This window comes from Andrena cerasifolii, chromosome 3 (genome assembly GCF_050908995.1).
Source record: "Andrena cerasifolii isolate SP2316 chromosome 3, iyAndCera1_principal, whole genome shotgun sequence".
Classification (NCBI taxonomy): Eukaryota; Metazoa; Arthropoda; class Insecta; order Hymenoptera; family Andrenidae; genus Andrena; species Andrena cerasifolii.
In genome coordinates this window covers 19094966-19117998 of record NC_135120.1, presented here as the reverse complement: position 1 = coordinate 19117998, position 23033 = coordinate 19094966, and the positions used below count along the sequence as shown (strand labels likewise).

At 43.4% G+C, this 23033-nt stretch overlaps 1 protein-coding gene across 6 annotated transcripts in view; it reads right to left on the bottom strand.

Moving 5' to 3' along the window:
* LOC143367519 (ankyrin repeat and BTB/POZ domain-containing protein 2) overlaps window positions 1–23033 on the bottom strand; it is a 34267-nt gene that overhangs the window by 4682 nt on the left and 6552 nt on the right. For 2 of the 6 annotated variants that reach the window (XM_076809447.1, XM_076809448.1), the window contains 4 exons: window positions 22092–22326; window positions 1812–2016; window positions 1487–1732; window positions 265–744 (listed from right to left, as the gene is read on the bottom strand). In XM_076809447.1, coding sequence (XP_076665562.1) covers window positions 265–744; window positions 1487–1732; window positions 1812–2016; window positions 22092–22294 — 1134 coding nt within the window. In that variant the 5' untranslated portion in view covers window positions 22295–22326. Of the gene's footprint in view, window positions 1–264; window positions 745–1486; window positions 1733–1811; window positions 2017–6719; window positions 8037–22091; window positions 22327–23033 lie in introns of those variants that run through there. The other 4 variants (XM_076809444.1, XM_076809445.1, XM_076809442.1 and 1 more) reach the window with 4 other exon arrangements.

Here is a 23033-nt window from a genome sequence, read left to right as displayed (position 1 = left end):
AATCTCGAAGGGAGCCGAGTCGAAGGGATAAAAATATTTTTAAATTAGGAGATTATAAAAATTTACTCAAAGAATAAAAGCCAGTTTTCTTTTCTTTTCACAAAGCCCCTTCTTTCGGGGTGTGCCCCTCCTCTGGGTGCGCCATTGCATTAAGCACATTCTTACCTTCTAAGCAAACTCCTTTACACGCGAGACATGTATAATTTAAAGGCGCACAGATCAGATATCAGCACAGCCAATTGCTTCTTAATTTACTCCACGTACCTTGGTGCAAGAGTCGGCTAAGGCTGGGCACAGTACAATCTTGAACGCGCTGTAGACCTCGTGCTTGCTGCAGAGGCCGACAGGCTTAGCCAGCCTCATGGTCTCGCGGCCGATTCTGACCAACGCGCGTTGCAGCAGATAAGAGAGACGTGGTATCGTCTCCATAGAGACCTGGTCCATGTGCTCTCTGGTGCGACCGTTCTGCAGCACGCGAAGCACGTCGTGATGCGTCCATGGTAGCTGCTGCAGCTCCACCAGTCTGTTGTGGGAGTCCACCCAGACGAACTCGTCGGCGCTGGTGACGTTCGTGTTGATCGTCTCCAGGCTGGAGTGTCGCATCAGCCTCCTTACGGCTGGCTCCGAGCTCTCGGAGCCACTCAAGGAGGAGTAAGTGGAGGAAGACTTGTGGGAACGCATCGTGAGCTGCTGGATCGCCAGCTTTATGTCTTCCAGGCCGGAACCCGACCATGGTACCTGCAACTATGACGGGGTTATTGCATCGACCATTGGCACAGCACGATAACATTGAATACTCTAAACCAGTGATGAGTTTTGAGTAAATCTATGTCAGAAATGACAAATTTATCCCACAAATTAAAATTCTTCGATTAATATATTTAAGTATTTAATATTGCGGCCCACGTAGAGCATTAGGTGCATCCCACTTTTGGCCCACTACGGGCCGAAGTTTGCTCATCACTGCTCTAAACATATCACTAGGATCCAAAGTTTCGCTTTGTTGTGTCTATGATTGAGGAGCCCTTTGGAGAACAGGCACATGCTACCTTTTGCTATTATATTAGGAGGTGGTGGAATCACACTACATTGCAGAAAATTTAAAATAAATGGCACGTGCCTATTTTCCACTTAGCCGTTCAATCAGCTGGGAAAGTTTGGTTTCAACTGAAAGTAGTAGTGTTGGAGGTTTGTCAGCTTTATCTATTACTGCACCAAGAAGGTGGAAGACCTTATGGTGAACGGTGAGTTGAAGGGAGCGTAAAGCCTCGTTCACATTAGTTAAGTTGTATTTCAAGGCAAGTGAAGTTGAAAGAATCTCTACTTTATTTGAAACTTGAAAGAAACGTGAAAGGATACTTCAAGTGAAGTAAATAATAGGTTCACATTCGCAATGTAGTTTCAATTAACTGGAATTCGAGCGACTTTCAAAGGCAAGTACTAATCTGAAAGATCTGATTGAGACTTGAGGGTGAGTTTCTGGCACCTTAGCAGGCGTGGCTCTGTGCCTGTTCCGGTTCTGTCCAGATCTACTCCTGCCGTTTCTCTGGGTGACAGAGGCGGACAGACGGTCGTCCTCGGGCACAGAGTTTAACTGCTGGGGGCTGTGCGCCCTGTGGTGACGGTGCGGCGGTGAACTGCTGCTCGTGTGCCCACCTGTGTCCGACATGCTCGCGTGCCCGGACGATCGATTCTCATCCGACGAGCTGTTACCGGTGCATTCCGGCCGCCTCTGTAAAAGTTTGTCAATATATTTAATTGCGCACTGCGGTGCTCTTTTCGGTGTGGAATTGAAAGGAGCGAGGGGGTACCTGAAGCGCGCGGATTTCGTGCAGACTGAGATGATGGTGCTGAGAATGATGGGGATGCTGAGGCGTTGGCGTTGGAGCCACGCTGTCCGTGTCCCTTTCCGCTACCATGTGAACCATATTGTGGACACCGTTCTTCGGCGAACTCTCCGTGAAGTCCTTCGAGTACGGGGGACAATAGAGATCCCGTCCGCTGCCACCACCAGGTCTACGAGAGCAAATTATTTTCTAATACTCCAATTTCATTTATACATACAAAGAAATATGTCTATGTAGTGAAGAGGGTATCAGAGGTGGAAATAGAATGGAGGATTCTGTTCTAAAAATAGAAGATTGTTCAATATTCTTATACGGAATTCTTACTCTTTTTATTTATTTCTCTACTCCTCTACTCCTTTATTTCTCTACTCCTCTACTCCTCTATTCCTCTACTCCTCTACTCCTCTTCTCCTCTTCTCCTCTTCTCTATTTCTCTACTCCTCTACTCCTCTACTCCTCTTCTCTATTTCTCTATTTCTCTATTTCTCTATTTCTCTATTTCTCTATTTCTCTATTTCTCTATTTCTCTATTTCTCTATTTCTCTATTTCTCTATTTCTCTATTTCTCTATTTCTCTATTTCTCTATTTCTCTATTTCTCTATTTCTCTATTTCTCTATTTCTCTATTTCTCTATTTCTCTATTTCTCTATTTCTCTATTTCTCTATTTCTCTATTTCTCTATTTCTCTATTTCTCTATTTCTCTATTTCTTTATTTCTTTATTTCTTTATTTCTTTATTTCTTTATTTCTTTATTTCTTTATTTCTTTATTTCTTTATTTCTTTATTTCTTTATTTCTTTATTTCTTTATTTCTTTATTTCTTTATTTCTTTATTTCTTTATTTCTTTATTTCTTTATTTCTTTATTTCTTTATTTCTTTATTTCTTTATTTCTTTATTTCTTTATTTCTTTATTTCTTTATTTCTTTATTTCTTTATTTCTTTATTTCTTTATTTCTTTATTTCTTTATTTCTTTATTTCTTTATTTCTTTATTTCTTTATTTCTTTATTCAACGGGAAGTACCTTTTAGTTACAACAAAGCATATAGATAAGTAAGTACGAGGCAGTCTATAATAATTAATCTACATGTAGTATTACGGAAAAGGGGAAAACAAAGAAAAAAAATATAGGTACCGAGGAAACATAGTAGCAAAAATAAAAATAAAAATAACAATTTTTAATCGATATTTCTTTCTCCCATTTTCTGGCTCCATTATTTTGCCTCGTCCTCGTTTTCATCTCACACTATAATTATACTCCACTGAGTGTGTGCATCGCTTATTTAATACCCAAGTATTCCTCTGTGTCGCGGATGGAGTGTCTTGGGTGGTCATTGGAGCAGACGTTGCTCGAATAGAGGCTACACGAGCTCCTCCACCGAAAATGTCGACTAAACGATACTCGATAGCCTGCTGGGTAGGTTTCTCGTTAATTGCCCACCAAATAATTCCACCGACTCGCTTTCGATTCTTCTCTTTTGACCGCGGTCGCCCGAGAAAGCGAGCACATAATAAGAATCAGTTCCCAAGCCTTGCCGGAGCGTATTCCGTTAGAACCGACGGGATCGAGGAAAGTTATGAATGTTCCCTCCGTGCGAGGAAAAAATTTTTATCCCTTCGTCGGAGATGCGAAGAGATAAATGCCGGGTACCGGGCGATTTGTATGAAAAAAATCTGATGATTCATTGCGCAGATGCTGCGTCGCGATACTGCGGCAGATTCTTCTCAAGGAGAATTCTTTTTTATTAAAACTCACGTCTATGAAAACTGGTGCGAAGGAAAGTTCTTGTCTACCCGTGAACTACTTAACTAAATCATTGCGAACTGTACAGGGTGTAGAAAAAGTGATGGACATCGCTTTCAGGGGCGAATCTCCATCTCTCGATCGGTGGACATTTATAAAAAAAACTTGCCGCAAAATCGTTTATAACATTGTAAATTAATGTCAACGTTTCTTTACATCAACGTACTCTGCTTAATAAGAAGACGAAAAATCCAAAAGGAACCGTGTGCCACAAACGCACCGCTTCGACGCAAAAAATTGTTAAAATTTATTTACACAATAAATAAAGTGTCAAAGTCCTCACACTTTAATTTTTGTCAACTCAAATTCTTTTTATGGAGCAGAGTACGTTGATGTAAAAACAAAAACTTTAACATTAATTTACAATGTTACAAACAATTTTGCGGCAAGTGCTTTTTAGAAATGTCCACCGATCCAGAGATGGGGATTCACCCCTGAAAGCAGTATCCATCGCTTTTTCATACACCCTGTACATTTAACTCAGTTTCAGTCTGCTATACCAACGAAAGTATGTACTTTGTTCTTGGGAAATTCTCTGCTGTTTTATGCGAAAACATTGAAAACACTGTTTCCATCGGATAGTCAGATCGCCAAGAATTTTATCTTTATTATTTAGATATTCATTCAGAGACCCGGTTTCTATTATTCAGACCTTCACTTAGAAACTCGATTTCTACCGCGTGTATCATTTGGAATTCCGTACACCCTGCGCTGTTTAGAAATCTGTACACTGTATTATTTAAGAGTCTCCGAGATTCTATGTCGCTTGGAAACATCTACCAAGTTCAGTTCTACCATCCCACGAAGGTTATTCTAATAATATACAGACCATATTAAATCCTATTAATTTAGACATCTGATTACTGCTCCTCACAACCTTCGCTTGGAACCTTCTTTTCCACCGAATGTAAGTACCATTTACAATACTATAGCTTATACTATTCACTAATCTCCATACTAATAGATGAATTCCTACCTTTACCTTTAAGACCCACAAAGCTAAACTCACTAACATATAAATTAATATACATACCACCAGCTTGGGTAAAATGCCACTTCTTAAGAGTTCTGCATTTTTAATATTATTATTAAACTATAAAGCTGGACATCTGTAATTATTACCCATTAAACATAATTAATCATACTTTCATATAGTTTTAACTTTTTCCCTGTATCCGTAATCTAATTTGACTTACATTCTACAATATCAATTTAGAAACCTGTCCATCACTGAATATTTAAAAAAAAGGGCGCCATGTATTACTCTAAGATTAGCGACCCGCTCCAGCAAATTTCTGCAAAGTAAGCCTATCTCCACGATCCCGCCAATAAAGGAGCTGATCCACCCAATAGATCTGTCTCATCGATTAAGCGACTTTCCACGGGGCCAGGAGTGCGGTTCGTGCGGTATCTCCGTGAAAAATCGCCGGGCCAGCGCTGCTTTCTCGCGTTTCCTTTAATTTTGCGAACCCCGTGCCCCGCGTTACGTAACAGAGGGATTGCATGCGAGCACCGTGCAAATTAACAACGGTAGGTGTACGAAAGTAATGAGATTCACGTGATCGATAAGTGGATCGGCCAGGGAGGCGATCGTGATCCACGTGTGTTCCGTGGATCTTGATCCCCCCCTTATCCGCCCTCCCGGTTCCAGACTAGCGAGGGATTCGGTGGCATGGCACGTCCGCGAGCTTCGAATTCTTTCGGGAAACGAAACGGCCTCGCCGAGGGGAAATAAAGTTCAGAGGGGACAAAGTAAGGTATCGCGTTCCAGAACTCCGGTGCTGAACGCTTTTACGGTGGAAGATGATCTTGGGGGTGATGATGGATCGAGGGAGTTGATCTCTTCGTTTCAAAATGGTACTTCAAGGTAATTTAACAGCATCGAGGTCTCTCGTTAGAGATTGTGGTAGGAACGCTGAAGTGCAGGCGCATATTCTACTTTTCCACCTGTTTTCTTAAGGGACCATTCTACTTTGATCGATAAAAAATTTAACTATTTTAAAATTTTTTCCTGTATAAATACAACGTATAAAGAAATAAATCTTTTTCGATTTTTTTCCGCTACTCTTATATGTATTATGCAAAAATTCTTTTTTTTGCGTATAACATGAACGTAGCTTAATAAATACCAAAAAGATTTATTTCATTATCCGTTGTATTTCCTGAGAAGACATCTTTAGGAATAGCTTAATTTTTGGGCGATCAAAGTAGAATCGTGGTAGGTGTATAAAATTTAACTCGATGACAGTGGAAGCGTTATAAGGCGAATGTCCCAATTTCTGCTGATTTAAGAGGCAACTCGTCATAAAGAAGGTGTAAAAAATTTGTTTGTGATCGAAATTTGCGGAGTAATTGATTAATTCTTTAATAATAAATCAACCAGTCGAAAACTATTTAAGAAAGATATTTGAAGATGTTGAACTATTAGTAATTTGTAATTAAATATATAATCGTGCAACACTCGCGTAAATGTTTAAATAATTTAGAATTATTTTCTTGCAACTATAGTGCAAACGTAACGCATATAATAATAAGAAAGATTCGAAATGATCAGAAATGGGGACATGAGCAGAAATTGGGACATTCACCTTACGAAGTAGGGTAATTAAGGGAGATACGTCGCACTTTACGCAAAATTGTCACCGTGTCTAAATTTCTCAATGGAAACGTTTTCCGAGGATAGATTTACACAATTAGTTGGACATTTTGTGCTACTACTTGTATCGAAACAAATCAAAATTTTAATATTCATCATCCTTAAAAAATTCAAACTCTAAACACCCTTTTGGGGGAGAGACGCCGCACTGCCGTGAGTGACGTCGTATTTCGAAACGCTTTTAATTATCCATTCAAGCTTCCTAATTTTACGTTCTCATTTAAAAAAAGAATAACAGCCAAAGCGGCATCTCTCCCATAATTACCCCAAGAAAACTGCCATTATCACAGGAAGATAGGCTTCTACTCTCTACCGTAATCTACCACGGGGAGGTACCAGTGGAGGTATCCACGGTGCCCAAGCCAACGGTCATTTCTCATCGACACGGTGAACAACGCGAGCGTGATTTACCCCCTCAGGCGCCATTGCTGGACGAAGCTCCAGTCTGCCTTGAACCCGGTGCTGTCCCCCGGCAAGGACCAATAATCCTCGACCTGGCTCTCGTCCTCCTCGATCCTCAGCACGTCCTCCCTGCTGGGACTGACGTTCACCACGATTTCGTGCGTCACCTTCGCCTCCTCGTTCTCCATCAGGCTCACCGTCGACCGTTGCCTCTCGGCCCTCTCCAGCCTCTTCCCCTCGTCCTCCTCGCCCTTCGTCCTAGAGTCTTCCTTAGCCAGCGGCTGCGAGGGAGCCTCCTTCGGGCAGACCTTACTCTGCCTCTGGTTCGAGTCCCCAAAGTAGATCACCGTCTTGTGGGCCACATCCCCCTTGATTTTCGTCACCCTCTCCACTTTCCCGTCGCGATCCTTGCTCTCCAGCGTGACGCTGTTATCGTACCCAGCATCCCCTGGATCCTCGGCTTCCATCCACTCCTTCGACGGCGCTCTGCTCGTAAAAGGCAAACCCCGGCGCAGGATGAAGTTCACGCCCTCGCGACGCACCTGAGGGCCATCCAGCTTCGTCGCCATCTTGCAGTCCTTCAGCTCACGGCAGAGCATGCAGCCGCAGTCCTTGTCGATGCATGCCCCTTCGCTGGTCAACGGCATGTCGCCCGGCCGGTGCGCATTCTTCTTGGTCCCTTTCTAATCGCTGCTTTTCATTGATTAACCCCGAGGGAAGGCCACGCGCCACTGGGGGACGTTCGGTGGACCACGACAGCGATCCTATGATTAATCAGCAATTCGAGAAACAATGTCTCTTGCCTCGGTGCTTCAGGGAGAGATGCCGATTCCACTTAACGCGACGTTGCGTTACCACTGGAACTTCCAACTTCCACACCACTGTGCCAATCCGCAAAGATATGTCCCAGGCCTCCAAAACAATCTTCTTACAAATCCAGTTCACAAGCGCGAATGTCCGCCAACGAAGCACGCAACTGCACCCGAGGACGCGTCTCCCTTGATCTGTTTTTTTTTTTTTTTTTTTTTTTTTTACCCGAGCGCGAAGTGGACGCGTCTCGCCTGGATGCTCGCGAATCACGCTGAGACGCGCGCACTGGCAGCGACGTTTTTGCGCGGGGCACGCGACTGCAAGGCGGCAGGTGAAACGCGTGCACTTGCTCCGCAAACCGCACACTGCCGGGGCCCGAATAGAGGAGACAGCTATCACTTTCCTTTCGTTGCTTCTTTTCCACCGCCCTGCCCGGCACTCCGCCGTATCGCGAGAGCTGCGAGGCTTATCGGCGGGCGCGAAACGTCGCGTATCGCGCCGGAGTGCTCCCTTTTTCGCAGCGGCGACCGCTGCCTAGGCGAGTGTCGCCTGTGCGCTTTTGTCGGGGGAAATGGAAGGAGGAAGCCGCGTGTCACTGGCAAATTGCAAGGATCGCGGGGGTCGGGAGACCGTTTCCCCCATTTTTCAGATTCTTAAGTGGGGGTTGTTTGGCAAGGGGTGAGAGAGCCCAGGCAACTCGAGGTGGGACACTTTGATATTCTAAGAATCTTAATGGCCCTTTATACCACAGTGTTGCGAAACTAGCGAGTAAACTTCCTAGGAATTAGGTACAGTTAGTGTTCCTGATTACTCTATATTTTTTGCTTCTCGAGAAATCAGAAATGAGATCATATTTCTTGAGGATTCTCGAGAAATTGAGAAAAATATTGCAAAAATTATATTTCTGGAATAATGTTGATAATATTTATCAGAAACGCAAGAAAACTTTAACTAAATGATTATTCCTGTCTAATTTATACAAAACTTGTGTAAATGAAAAAATGGATATTAAATATAATTGGTAAATTTATTTATTTAATACAAAATTTGTACAAAGCGAAACATTAGTTTTTGGTTTTAAAATTTATTTTTAAATAGCACAATGCGTCTAATGTAGCGTCAGCGAATCTAATTCTTTTTTTTGTGGCAAAATCTGTTACTGTTATATTTTGACGTTTTATATATATAAGGCTGTTAAATTAAAAAAATGCGTCCTTTGACCATTTTACAAGAAATTCTGGATCGTGCAAAAATTTTATACGGGATACAATAGTCTTATCATCTCTTTTCTATATTCCTTCTTTAATAGCCACAAGAAACTCACTAGGTACTTAATTCAGTGTACAATTTTTCTAAATTTTTAAATAAGAATTTAAGAGCACCTTTAGCAGTTAATAATATCGAATCTTCTGTACTGTGATTTTCTATTGGAATTCATACAGGTTTTAGAACCTGTTATTAATAAGATGTATTATAAATTGTGGATGCGTATATAAGTTCGCGATTAACTAGTAATACATTCATTTACAAAAATAAATCAGATTTACAATATTTTTCCTAGACTTAAGTTTCTCGAGAAACTATAGTATTTCTCGCGAAATAAGAAATAAGCAATTATAAAATTTCTCGAGGAATTCTCGAGAAAGCATTCTCGAGAGGGAGCACTGGGTACAGTAATTCCGCGCGAATTCTCCTCGCCCAGTTTAGGCGCACGCTCGAAAACACTGTGTCCATAATAGAGCCGCTCCGTTTTCGCGGGCCCGCGATGGAAACCGTTGCCCGTAATTGCGCCTGAGAAGCCCAGAAAATATCCGCGCGGCTTGTTCGCACGGGCTCCAAAGATAGAACGCCAGGCGGAGAGCAATTACGCGCTCGCGGAGGCGAGTTCGCGCGCTACTTTCACCGTTCTGGTCCGCGGTCGATCGATCCCCGAAACGGATACGATTTCCTTCGGTTCCCGGGTTAATCCAGAGTGAACCACCGAACGCACTCGCGCGTACGCCACTGCATTATCAGCCTCGTGGAATACTTAGATAAAAACGGGGACGGAATACACGATTACTGGAGGAACAAAGATTGGGGCCGACTTGTAAGTAGACCTCGAGGACGTCGCGACGTTCCACTTTTAATTGGCGAACGCGGTATCGCCGGTTTCCCTGTCCCCCGTGACGTGGTTAAGTGGTGGCTGCCACACGGCGAACTGTTATGCTCTTTTCACCGTAGAGGCAGGAAACCGGGTGAACGCGAGCGAACGGGCCCGCGTGCCTTTAGAAAACCCCACCACCGCACTGGGTTTCGGGGGAGCACTTCCGGCCGGCCATCCTAGTTCCTCCTCCGCGACGCCGCTCGTCGCTCCTGACCACGGCTCCGTGACGATCCTCGGACACCGTGTTCCCCCGATCCTTTCGTCAGACTTCCCTTTCTATGCAAACCGTCGCTGCTATCGCGATGGAAGGGCGTGAATCGCTAGCGGGGATTGGGAAACGCGACCCGAAACGGTTATCAGCCTGAGGTGAACGTCCCCGTGCCACTTGCGGCCTCTTTTATCAACCGCTGCCGTATCGCTTTCCTATTGGAGGTGATAAGGGACAAGCGGAGGCAAAGGGAATTGAAATTTGGTATCGGATTGAGTTACGGCGCTGTTGTCCTCTCGGCGACGACGCTTATGTGATTTACGACTGGGAGAGTGGGGCACAAGGAGGGCTCGAGAAGGTAGGGAAGTATAGAAAATTTGAATATCTGTGGAATAAGGTCTGCTTGTTATACAATAGAATGGATAGGGGTCGTCCGAAAATTACGTAATAGGGTGGAGCGATACTATATACGCGAAAATTTAAATTTGAATTTTCAGTTGGCCTGGGTGTGGGTTAGTTGTCTTTTGATTAATCAAACACAACTGTAAAAAAAAATTGAAAAGGTATTCATGTCTGTAGGTTCCTTTTTCTCTTAAAAATTATTATATAATCATACTATATAGGCGAAAATTTAAATTTGAATTTTCAGTTGGCCTGGGTGCGGGATAGTTGTTTTTAGATTAATCAAATAAGGATCATATGATCCTTTTTAGGAGAAAAAGGAACCTGCAGACATAAATATTTTTCCAAAATTTTTTTACAGTGGTATTTGATTAATCAAAAGACAACTATCCCGCACCCAGGAAAACTGAAACTTCAAATTTAAATTTTCCGCTCCGCCCAATTACGTAAGACTTTTTGGAATGTGTTTCGCAAATTTCTTTCGTTTTCTTATAAGGGTGGGGGCTCAGGTAGCATCTTACGTAATATTTTTTTAACTAATTTTCAATACACACAAATTCTATCTATTAATGTTTCAGAAAAGTAATTTTAGTTTAAATTTCTCGAAACCGAACGCGAGGACCGGGGGAGAGGGTTGGAATATAAAATTACCCTTACCTAATTTAAAGACGGCCCCCATAGGCACTGTAAAGGGCCTCCTCTATTAGGACCTGAAATTTCTCAAAAACTCCACTTCAGATAATTAAAATTGAAATGCTAATCTGACACGATTCCGTAACAGCAATGTCTCTTCGGCTGCATAAGGAAGCCTCACTGAAGAAATTGACGAACGGGGGCACGAGATAATTCCCCATTAGCAGTGTTTGCCCTGGGACGTTTGCACAAGGAGGAGGAATAGTAGCGAAAGAAAGCGAGCCTGGTGTCACCGTTTCCCGGTGTTCCTTTACAAAGGCGAAGAAGACTCCCAGGAGTTTCCTATCCGTAATTAACGTCGAAGGTGCAGGGCGCACAATGCGGAAGGCGGACAATTAACTAGGCCAGAGCCGTTCTAAGGCTGCACCATTAAAAACGTCCGCTCTTCTGCGAGCCGCGCGGCGTGATAAATACCAGCGCGATACAAATGATACCCTCGGCGGTGCTAATTGATCACGAATCGCGTGCTTTTCATTGAAAACACGCCTTATGATAAATCCGCGTGAAAGTCGTAGATAATTTTACTCCCTAGACAAACCGGTCCCCGCCTTTTTATCCGCCGCCCCTCCCGTTTTCGCGTGCCACGCTCCGCGTGCACGCGAAACACGGCCGCCTGCAGCATTATGATTAACGTCTGTTAACGCCGACGCTGCGGTTCGACGGTAGCCTTCGATCGTGGGCAGTTTAACTTTTACACCGTGATCCCGCCCGCTTTGCGGCCGCGCGTTGCGCAACGTCGCCGTGCGCGATGATAGTGCGCCGTGGATTTCAATTAATTTACACGCGATACGATTCGTGGCAGCTGTGATTAGAGCAACAGTGGGTTGTAACGTTCGATTACCAGGAAATATCTCCCCCCTGACTTCTCGGAGATAGCGTTATCGGGGGGAGGGTTAAAACTGTTCAATTAATTTGGTGACTTAATGGTACAGTTTTCCTGGGGTTAGTTTGGTAGTGGGACAACTTTCGGTACTCGCTGATAAGTGCGGTACGTAGGAGGAATATAGCGAGCTTGTAGGAGCATTGGGAGCCCTAAAGTATACAGCTTTGAGCTTTGGGATCTCTAAAGTTTTCAAATTTAAGCTCTGGTCGCCCCAAAGTTTTCAGCTTTGAGCTTTGACAGCCACAAAGTTTTCAGCTTCGAGCTTTGGGAGCCTCAAAGTTTTCAGCTTTGAGCTCTGGAAGCTCTAATGTTTTCATATTTGAGCTCTGGGAGCCCCAAAGTTTTCAGATTTGAGCTCTGGGAGCCCCAAAGTTTTCAGCTTTCAGCTCTGGGAGCTCTAATATTTTCATATTTGAGCTCTGGGAGCTCTAATATTTTCATATTTGAGCTCTGGGAGCTCTAATATTTTCATATTTGAGCTCTGGGAGCCCCAAAGTTTTCAGATTTCAGCTCTGGGAGCCCCAAAATTTTCAGATTTCAGCTCTGGGAGCCCCAAAGTTTTCAGCTTTGAGCTTTGGGAACTCTAAAGTTTTCATATTTGAGCTCTGGGAGCCCCAAAGTTTTCAGATTTCAGCTCTGGGAGTTCCAAAGTTTACAGCTTTGAGTTTTGGGAGCTCTAAAGTTTTCATATTTAAGCTCTGGGAGCCCCAAAGTTTTCAAATTTCAGCTCTGAGAGCCTCAAAGTTTACAGCTTTGAGCTTTGGGAGCTCTAAAGTATTCATATTTGAGCTCTGGGAGCCCTAAAGTTTTCATATTTGAGCTCTGGGAGCCCCAAAGTTTTCAGATTTCAGCTCTGGGAGTTCCAAAGTTTACAGCTTTGAGTTTTGGGAGCTCTAAAGTTTTCATATTTAAGCTCTGGGAGCCCCAAAGTTTTCAAATTTCAGCTCTGAGAGCCTCAAAGTTTACAGCTTTGAGCTTTGGGAGCTCTAAAGTATTCATATTTGAGCTCTGGGAGCCCTAAAGTTTTCATATTTGAGCTCTGGGAGCCCCAAAGTTTTCAGCTTTGAGCTCTGTGAGCTCCAAAGTTTTTAGCTGTGAACTTTAGGACTCCACAGCTTTGAGCTTTGGTATTTTCTTTGCAGAGCTAAAGTTCGCAAATTTCATATCGCAAAATCTCAAAGCTGTAAACTTTAGAACTCCCCCAGCTTTTACAATACAACCTCGCTATATCTCTTCTAGGTACCACTGATACGGAGCAGGCTACTTCCTGTCCTGGTCAGACAGTGAGCTCATTCTTCCCTGGACGTGCCAGAGTTAATAATTATGGGGCCAATTAAGTTTCGTCTGACCCAGGGGAAACGATCGTTTCTCTGAATACGTCTGAATGGACAGACGGACATTCGTCCCCTTCAGTTACGTCCAGCCAGGCCTGCCGTGAATGAAAAGGCATCGACGGAAGTCTTTAATCTATAACATAACGCGCCCCTTACGAGAAAGGTTTTGCAAGGAGGAGTTCAAGGCGCGCATTGTCCGTGCTCATCTGGCGAAACTCCGGTGTCAAGGGCGACAGCCGCTGCCGACCGGGATATTAAATTAATTACCGAACCGTGTCCCCTGCCACGGCAGTGCGTTCTCCACTGTAATTGTAACGAAAATCACGGTTGCGTCACGCTTACGTAACGTTAAAAACAAAAGTTTCCCTCCAACCTCAAGAAAGAAAAACTATACACAAAACAATGGTACAATGAGAATAAAAAATATATAAAAAAAAAATATTTTATGTTAAACGATTTTATTAAGAATGTAGTAAAAACTATATTAAAATGCACTAAAAACTAAAAAATAATTCTTTTTTTATACTTTAATTTTAACGATTTTATTTAAAATAATATAACACCATAAAAATTGAAGTACGAGAAAAGAATTATTTTTTAGTTTTTTGTAACTCGGAGCAACGTTAACCGATTTTGATGAAATTTTAGGCACGTATACAACTTACTGCAATCTACAAACGGTTTTTTTTTTAATTTTCATTACAGCTCACAAAAAAAGTTTAAAAATCGACCTTTACTATTCTTTTCGCTATTCCAACCAAATACATTTTTTTCCAAAACGACGAAACGCGTCAGTTAGCAAACTAATCCTTCTAGCTTCTCAAAAGAACTCAAGTTGTTTGGATCAATTCTAAAAAAGTTATGCGATTTTAAAAAGTGTCCGAATATTAATGCGAGTCACTGTACATACAAGCATCATACAAACAGAGGATCGAAGCTGAATAAAATCGTTTAAAAAGTAGAATCAGAGTAAAACTGAGGGGGACTCGTTTTTAACAAATTCTCGTTAAATTTTACGCGCGCACTTGTTCTCATAAAAACTAAAGAGACTTTACTATAAAGCGCCCATACTTTAGATTAAAAGACATCCTAGACAGAAGTTACAGCGCGCTTAAAATTCCCATCTTCAAGCTCATGCCTTGGTCCACTTCGGCAAGAAACTTCGCGATAGCGCAATGCCCCGCGATCGTAAAAGCACTGGCCAGTATCTTTAGCGACTCTCCGCGATTTACAGTCCAGTTAACGAATCCTGTTACTCCAGCAACCTATATCTCCCCGCAGAATGTGTTTTAAAGACACTCTAATCTCGTGCGCACAGGAGGCGAACTGTTCGATTCGAGAGCGCATTGGTAATCTCCGGCTTCTTCGAAGAAAGTCGTTCCTCGAAAATAAGAAGCTGCGGAGCTATTCAGCTCTTGAAACTGGACCAGTTTCACTTTGGACCATTCCATCAGCCTGACGCGATAAAATTTCTATAACACGAGCAAAACAGGTGGCGAATCTGAGCATGGAAATAGCACGTCGGTAATGTTTAGTGAATCGAGGGGCCTAGCGGAAAATTGGCACGTGCCACCTTTTTATGATTTTAGAGGGGAGGAAGTTGAAGGGAAAATTGCTTTCAGCGGGAAACGCCGCATGAAATGGTAATTATTTTAAACGGTACTTAAATGAGAGCGGAACAAGAGCGTAAAATTTACGCCAAATTTTTCATAAACCGCGGGGACATTTAAAGAAATTTTATAATAATAAATATCTGTGCATAAGGCCCAGCAAAATTTACGCCAAATTTTTCATAAACCGCGGGGATATTTAAAGAAATTTTATAATAATAAATATCTGTGCATAAGGCCCAGCAAAATTTATGCCGAGCTTTTCGTGGACCGCGGGGCTTTTTAAATATATTTTATAATAGCAAATATTTATGCGTAAGACGCCGCAAAATTTACGCCGAGCTTTTCGTGGACTGCGGAGCCATTTAAATAAATTTTATAATAATAAATATCTGTGCATAAGGCCCAGCAAAATTTACACCGAGCTTTTCGTGGACCGCGGGCGCTTTTTAAAACCGCGAGGCCGCGGAGAACGCGCTGAATCGCCTCGCGCCGGCTCTGATGTTAGGAGGTGGTGAACTACATTGGAGGAAGGAATTAATGGGACAGAAAAAGGAAAATTTATGCACATGTGCCATCAATTAATGCAAACTGATGGGACAGTCTAGCGTCCATCGATTTCTAACCGCAACGTTCAGGCAGGAGGACCATCTTGGATCCTCGTAAACGTAACTCGTGCAGGTTTTCCAGCGGATGGCCATAGTCCCGGCGTAAAAACGGTTTTGTAACGGCTTGGTTATCAGCGGCCGTTAATTCGAGGCCATCCGCGAGTGGCATGCTTCCTAATTGTAAATACGGTGTAGATAATAAGCAGGCATTTTAATAACGAGTTCTGGAATGCATTCCGGAACGACGGGAATTTCGTTCGCGGTTAAGTGCCGCGCACTCGCCGCTATTTAGCTTTTTTAACGTTTATGGGGCCACGTTTCTGCGTCCTTTGCCATTCTCGCACGCTTCCTTTCAGCGGCGAGAATATCGTTCTTGCTGTCGTTACTCTTGCATAACGTTTCACGCGAAAACGGTTACATTTATAATGGGGGTTACTTGAAAATATGCACAGGTGTACGTAAGCCTTCTTTAATCTCTCGAATAACATTCAAGCGCGCTACTGTCTTTAGTCCCCAGTCCACGGTCTCTTTTGGGCCCCAAATATAAAAATTCCAAACTGCTGGTAGACTTTGAAGGGAGCTCTAATTTATTATTCGAGATAAAACGGGCTCTTCTCTACAAAGGGGCCCGGATGCAAGAAATATCTTGGGGCCCCAAACAATTTCTCCGCGGTAAAAGATGCGTAACATCTTTTCAGGAAAAGAGGATAATAATAACAATAAGGGAAATGAAATAAGAAATTAAAAGAGGTAAGCAAATAAACATTAACCTGTTTAAATATATGACTTTTTTTATTGCCGTATTAGATTATTATATTAGAAATTATATTCTAATTTCTTTTTTTACACAATTGTGGTGTGCACGTAGTATTGCCAGTTGTAAGTTTAGAGCGCGAAGTTCAAGTCGGTTTAGAATATTAAGGGGTCAGTCCACTGTGAAGTCGTGAAAAATTGTCATTTTTTAGGATTTATTTTTTAGTAAACGGAATGTCCAACGTAAATATTTTTTTTTCTTGAAATTTAAGTGTCGAAATATGGTGAATTTTTCAACCATTTTGCCTTGTAAAAAATATGAAATGGTTAATCCAAAAAGCTTTCCGTGGTCCCGGTCATAGCCACTGATGTGCTCAATAACTTGTAAAAATTGCAGACTGATTGGTCAAATAGTTCTTCTTCCATCACCTGTACCAGTCGAACATCTGTTGCTTTGAGATAATCGCGTTTAAAGTTTTTAAAACAAATTAAAACAAATTCTTTAAATTTTTTAGTATAATATAAGAGTAGCTTAATGAATACCAAAAAGATTTATTGCATTATATGTTGTATCAACGCAGAAAAAAATCTTTAAAAGAGCTTAATTTTCAAACCGTCACAGTGGACTGACCCCTTAAATCAATTTCAATCAAATAAAAAAGATTTGGGTTTCATTTATTTATTTTGTTATTTTCTCTTTTCTTCTATTTTCTGAGGCCCCTGTACAGCCCGGTTGCCTCGCACCCTCTGAACACCCCTGCGGTCGACCCTGCCTTTGAAAAGAAGTTTCACTCACCTCCTCCCACGCAGAAGTTACTCAAAACCACGAGCTGCATTAAAAGACACGATACCTTCTCCCTCAACCATGCCCCCAGAAGGTCCAATCTGAATCTTCCCCCTAGAAGGTTTGTTCTTTAATCTGCAGGGGGTTCGCAGAAACCGAATCCCTGCGAGAGCAGAGATGCTAACCGCGGCACGTCCCTGACCTAGCTGCGTGTTAACGGGAGCCAGTAAAAGCTAGTTAAGGTGGCAGAAAAGAGGAAGGAAAGGAGGAAAGGCCGTTAACCTAAATATCTCGCGGAGATCTGGCTAAGCATCGACGCGGAGGCATCTCCTCTCACGCGCGTTACACTAACGCGATCACCCCGTTCCCAGTTAACCATCCCCTCCTCCTTGCTCATTACCCTGGGCCCCCCCCCCCCGACTAATTAAACGCGCGCCAGCGCATCTGGTCGACTCTCCTTTCGCACGATCGCGCGAAATTCTTCGCCGGCGACGGATAATTTCTATTTCATCTTGTCCCGCCGGAAGCAGCCGGGGCCTCTCTCCGTGCTTTCTCTCTTCCTCCCCCGTCGTCGCTTCCTACCGGCGGGAAAATGTATCCGGCTATTGAGCGGGCCGGGCTGATTACGCGGATGAATGAAAGGAAATTCGAAAGGGGGAGGAGCAGCGAGAGTCGAAGTTCGCGGCTGCTCGTCTCCCGTGCTCGTTCAATCGAACCGAAACTGGAAAGTACCGCGTGAGAGCTGCGCTTCCGAATGAGAGGTTTTAATGAACTTCAACTGCAACAGACGAGGACGAGGCTTTCGTTGGAGAATGCGATTTGAAAGGTCGAGATACGCCTGGCGAGAACAGTGGGCTGAGGATTTATTATTTATATTCTCACTGCTCAATGGGGAACAACTTACTTCCTGGGAAGTTCGCTATCTTCTATTTTACAAATTCAAATTTCCAAGGTCAACGACCACCCCCGCAACTTTATTCTCAGTTCCTCCAAGCGAGCTTGGAGCTCTGCTATCCTCTTCCTCTTAAACTGATAAAGCAAGTGAGAATGATAAGAGGGTAGGAGTTGCAGTAGAATCGTGAAAATGGCCCTTAGTCACCAGCTGATCCTCTGATTATAATTACTAATTAACGGTGAAGGTGCTAATCCACGATGAGACAAAAATATCGTGTCTCACGTGCGTGTCTCCCGTTTTATTTTTTAATCACTTTCACGAGTCTCGTGATATATTTTCAAACCCCTCATCTCTCGCGAATATTTCGATTATTTACATTTAGTTGTTGCTGAGATTTTTGTCTCGTGATAAAAAAAAGTCTCGCGTAAAATCTCATTGTGGATTCGCAGCTTTAGATCAACCCTTCCCCACGAGATACTCAAAGACAGACAGCTCTGTAAACTACAGGGCAGTCGACCCACCACTTTCTCCCTTTATCAATTAAAAAAAACCTCCAAATCGATGAGGCCCCGAAACTCTCACTGCCCTCACAAAATTTCTGCCCCCACCGCGAGGCAATCAATCTTCCTCGTCCATTACTCGGTTCCCAAGCTCCCAGCGGCCGAGAAATAGCAAAGCGCTTGAGCGCCGTTGGTGCAGGCGAGTTCGCAGACCAGCCAGCCAGACTTTCACAAAAGAAAACGGACAATGGCTCGAAAAACCGCTGGTATCACACAAGCCCTCCATTGTTATCGTTTTTAACGGGCCGATTGAGAAGTTTATAGCGCGCCGTGTCCGCCGTAACTTGGGATGGAAACGTTGGACGTGCACGGTGCTCGCTTTAGCGCTGGCCCGCGAACGTAATTGTTTTACGTAACATACAGCGCGACTCTGTTAGATAAGTGCGCGTACGCGGCGGTGGATTTCAACGGAACGGGACTCGCGGCGATCGTAAATCGGTCAGTCGACGAGTTACACGGGGGAAGGGCTTTCTCCTCGATAACCCGTGATAACCCCTCGCCGACACGCGGAATATCTTACGCTCTCGCGCATCCTCGTCGCCTGTTCGCGCGCGAGCATCGTCCCTCCTTCTGTAATTCATTGATCCCTTCGATCTACCTGGCGATTTGTCTCCAGTCGCTTCGACACGAGCCCGTCTCCGTCGAGTTCCTCGTAAGGGAGGCCGGGGTAAAATAAGCTTTAGGGTGAAACGAGCTTTCTTCATTTGTTGATTCGTCTCCTTCTTGCATCTTTTCTTTCAAGCTGAATTTTAATGGAAGTTTGTTTTAAATCTACCGCCCTGACCGCGAAATATCATCAAGTATTTTAATTGAAAAGCGTCGAGACAATTTGAAAATTAATTCAATATGGCTACTCACGTGTGAGTTTTTGCTGCTTTGCTACGCGGAAAAATTTGAATTGATTGCAGGGGTTGAAACGGCTCCGAGAATAACTGTTTCAAACTGTTATATGTCGGTTCTGACTGAAACAGTTATGAAGAACGGATATTCTGAATAACTGTTGTAAGGAACAGAACATTTCTGGTTATATCGATTTCGGTTACGGTTCTGCAGAACCGATTTTACATCGGTTCCGTAACGGTTATATGTCGGTTTTATAACAGTAATGTATCCTATCTGGTACGCATCGGGTATGCGTAGCACGTTCCAAAATATTTACGATTAATGTCGCATTTTTTTAAAGGAAATTCGGTTTGTTTATAAGTCTTTTTATCGCTGGGCCCCTCTATCTGGTGTCTCTCTTTTCAAAACTCCATCAATGCAGGAAAAACCGAAATGAAAAACAATATTTAACGGGTTCCAGCTCGAAAGAAACAAAAAAAAAAGAACAGTTTTCCCGAAACTTACAAATATCGCATGCTCCGTGGTATTTGTTGCCGAGACCGTCTCTTTCCCTTCTCTTTTTTATTATTACTACCGGGGTGTTTAGCCAGGGGATCCCAAAACATCGCCGTTAAAAAGGGGGCCACGGTCTACGGTCGATCCGATTAAGGATCATTAAAATTTACGACGTACGTAATTACCGCCGATTCGATTAACGATGTCGAACGAGCATATATCCGTAAGACACACCTTCTCCCCCTGCCCCCCGTCATTTAGTTCCATCGACACCACTGACGGGCCCCCCGAAGAATCTGCTCGGCATACAAATAGGCGTGCTGAAATTTAAGGGTTCACGTAATAACTCCAGAAATTTCGGGGTTCGTTCACCCCTGCTGTGTACACGTAACGGGCTGGCAAGCTCTGCGAATGCACGTGGTGCTTCGTTATCAAAGAACACGAAGGAACATACTACCTTTCCCACCCCCTAACTTCTACAAACGATGCAACCCCCATTATCGCTACATTCACAGTTTGGAGAGGATTTGCAAAATTTTTTCCCGCGTTACTGGTCTAACAGGAAGTGTACAGGTACCAAAGTTACTAGGCCTGTTACTAGGGAGCTAGTTAGATAAAAAATTTAGTGAAAAGCTAAGGGATTGTGATTCTTGAAGATTTTCTAGGTCGTGGATTGAACTCTGTTCGATTGGATTTTTGGTGTAGGCTCATTGGTATTCCGTGGGGGCGATCGTGTCGTGTGCACACTCGCCGATTCGTATGTAAAACGCGGCCCATCCCTGGCCCTTATCAATATGTATGACACCGAGTTATAATCGATAATAATTGCCCATCGATGGGTAACATTAAAATTATCGATTGCGTATCGTATTCCTCTCGATTTCGGCCCCGATACCGGTTAAAAATAGCCTCCCCGCGGCGACAGGGTTCAGCAACCCCCGTCGAGGCTAGAAGCTTTCGAAACTAGTGTTGTATAAAGCTCGAGTCTTCAAAGCTTTAAGCCTTAACCTTAATGACTCAGCCTTTAAGGCTAATAACATATGAAGCTCGAGCTCTCGAAGTTCGAGGTTCAAGCATTGAGGTTCGAGCCTCGAAGCTGCAGGCTCTTGTGTTTAATAGTAACGAAGTGAACTCCAAGTCCTTGATATTATATCTTATTTCGTGCAACCACTATTGTAAAACGTTAAAATTAAACACAGAGAAAGATCCTTTTTGATGATTCCACCAATTGGTTGGATCCCTGTTTTAATAATACAATAAAAGTACAAAACTATGCAATAGTATTTTTTTTGTAAGTGTAGTCATTTGTAACAGAACTCTTTGACAAAATTATGATAAAACACAAAAAGAACAACGCAATCACTGTAATATAAATTTCAGTATATTATCTGGTTTTATTATAACATTTGTAGCGTTCCTGCTCGCTACATTCTTGGTCTGAACGTTTCTCAACATAAAATTAATTGATCATTGTCGTACAACAGCAGTGTACCGACTGAGCTAACCGAGCAGATTATAAAGGCGATTTAACCGATTTAAGATATAACATATTCACTTCGCTACTTACAATTTATACGACTCGAGCCTTCGAGCTTGAAGACTGGAGCTTTAAAGGCTAGAGCTCTCACGGCTGCAGGGTTCGAGCCTTAAAGCTTCGAGCCTTTAGAGTTTGAACCGCGACTCGAGCTCTTGAAGCTCACGGCTCGAAGCTCATTTTAACAACACTATTCGAAAGCCCCTTTCTTCCAAAAGGAGCAACGATGAAGATAAATAATATAGGTACTTTTGTGTGTGTTGGGGATGTAGCAGACCTTCCACCCTGAGTTCACAAGCCGAAACACCTGCACCCCGTGTATTCATATCACTACTGCCCTCGATAATCTAAATTCAGCTATCAAGACAGAATCACTCATATTCATTGAACTAAGTACATGTCTACTCCACTAAAGCGACTCCCACCTCGAAATGGCCCCGTGGACGTTCATCAACACCTCCCGTAACAGCCGTATGCACGCCGATCTGGCGGAGGTTGCGCGTGGTAGCGAGCGAGCGACTCCCCGCCGATAAGATCGTTACACGAGGCGTTATCGCGTTACAGAAAACGAGCCTTGTAACGGAGAGCTGGCCGCGATGCCGGGGCCTGTTCGGGACATGTAATATCTAGTTTCGTCGGGGCGGAAGGGGTCAACGTTCCATCCGCGGAGGATCCCCCCCCGGGCGGGTTTTAATCGATCCTTATCGGGGCTAGCGGATCACCGTGAACGGGGACCATTAATCAGATCTTCGTTAAGATCGATATCGATTACACGGGGAGAGAGGGATGGCGGGGGGACGAAATAAAAGAGGAGGAGGCTCACCGGCGCGGCTTGGGTCGCAGTATCTCGTGGCCGGAATCGGATATGCAGATACTCAGGCTCAGCGGTCCGCCGTAGTGTTCCGGGGGCGCGCCCGGCTGCACCGTTTGCTGCTGAGGACTCGAGATGCCGGAAGAACCGGAAGTACCGGTCAAAAACAACGGCTGTTGACCGCAGCCGTCCATCGTCGGCCGCTCCACGTTCATTGCGTCCCCCGTTCCCGATCACGCTGGAAGACCTGTGAATTTTAACGATCCTTTAGCTCCGAGAATTGTTACAGGTGTGCCGAGCAGCAGCGAGGCTCCTGGGAATGCGAAGATAAAGGTATTTTGCTTCATATCTGATGGCTTCTGAAACCTCGAATCCTGCGAGGTGGGTGCACGGATAGCTCGCCGTTGCTTTGTGCGCTTATACCTGGCAATTTATAATTCAAATTCGACGGTAGAATTTTGTGATTCAGGGGCCCAGTGGAAAACGAGATTATTATTATTGAAATCAAGGGGTGCAACCCTTTAGTGCACAGAATACAGTGGGGTAATATTAAGTTAAATAGCACACTACAGTAATAAGTAATTTAGTAGGTACTATATGCGGAGATGGTCATCTAATTGCATTTAGGTATGACTTTAGAGGAAAGCAAGTTGAAGGAAAAAATATTTTTCTAGGAAATACGGTACGGAATTGTAATTATTTTAAGCGGTAGGTAAGTACTTGAATCAGATGGTAAATGGCAACTATTATAAAATTTTAGCTGAAAGAGTAATTAATTCCTTTTGTTTTTTTTTTTATTTCGCTGTATAGGGTAAACGTGCCTTATTTCGGCCCCTACACAGTAGTCAGCCTTTTCGAAAATAAATTGCTTAGAAATAAGAAATTAGGAATAAAATCTTATATATTTAAACGAAACAATTACCAATAGACTCTCTCCTTCGAATGTGGGAAGTT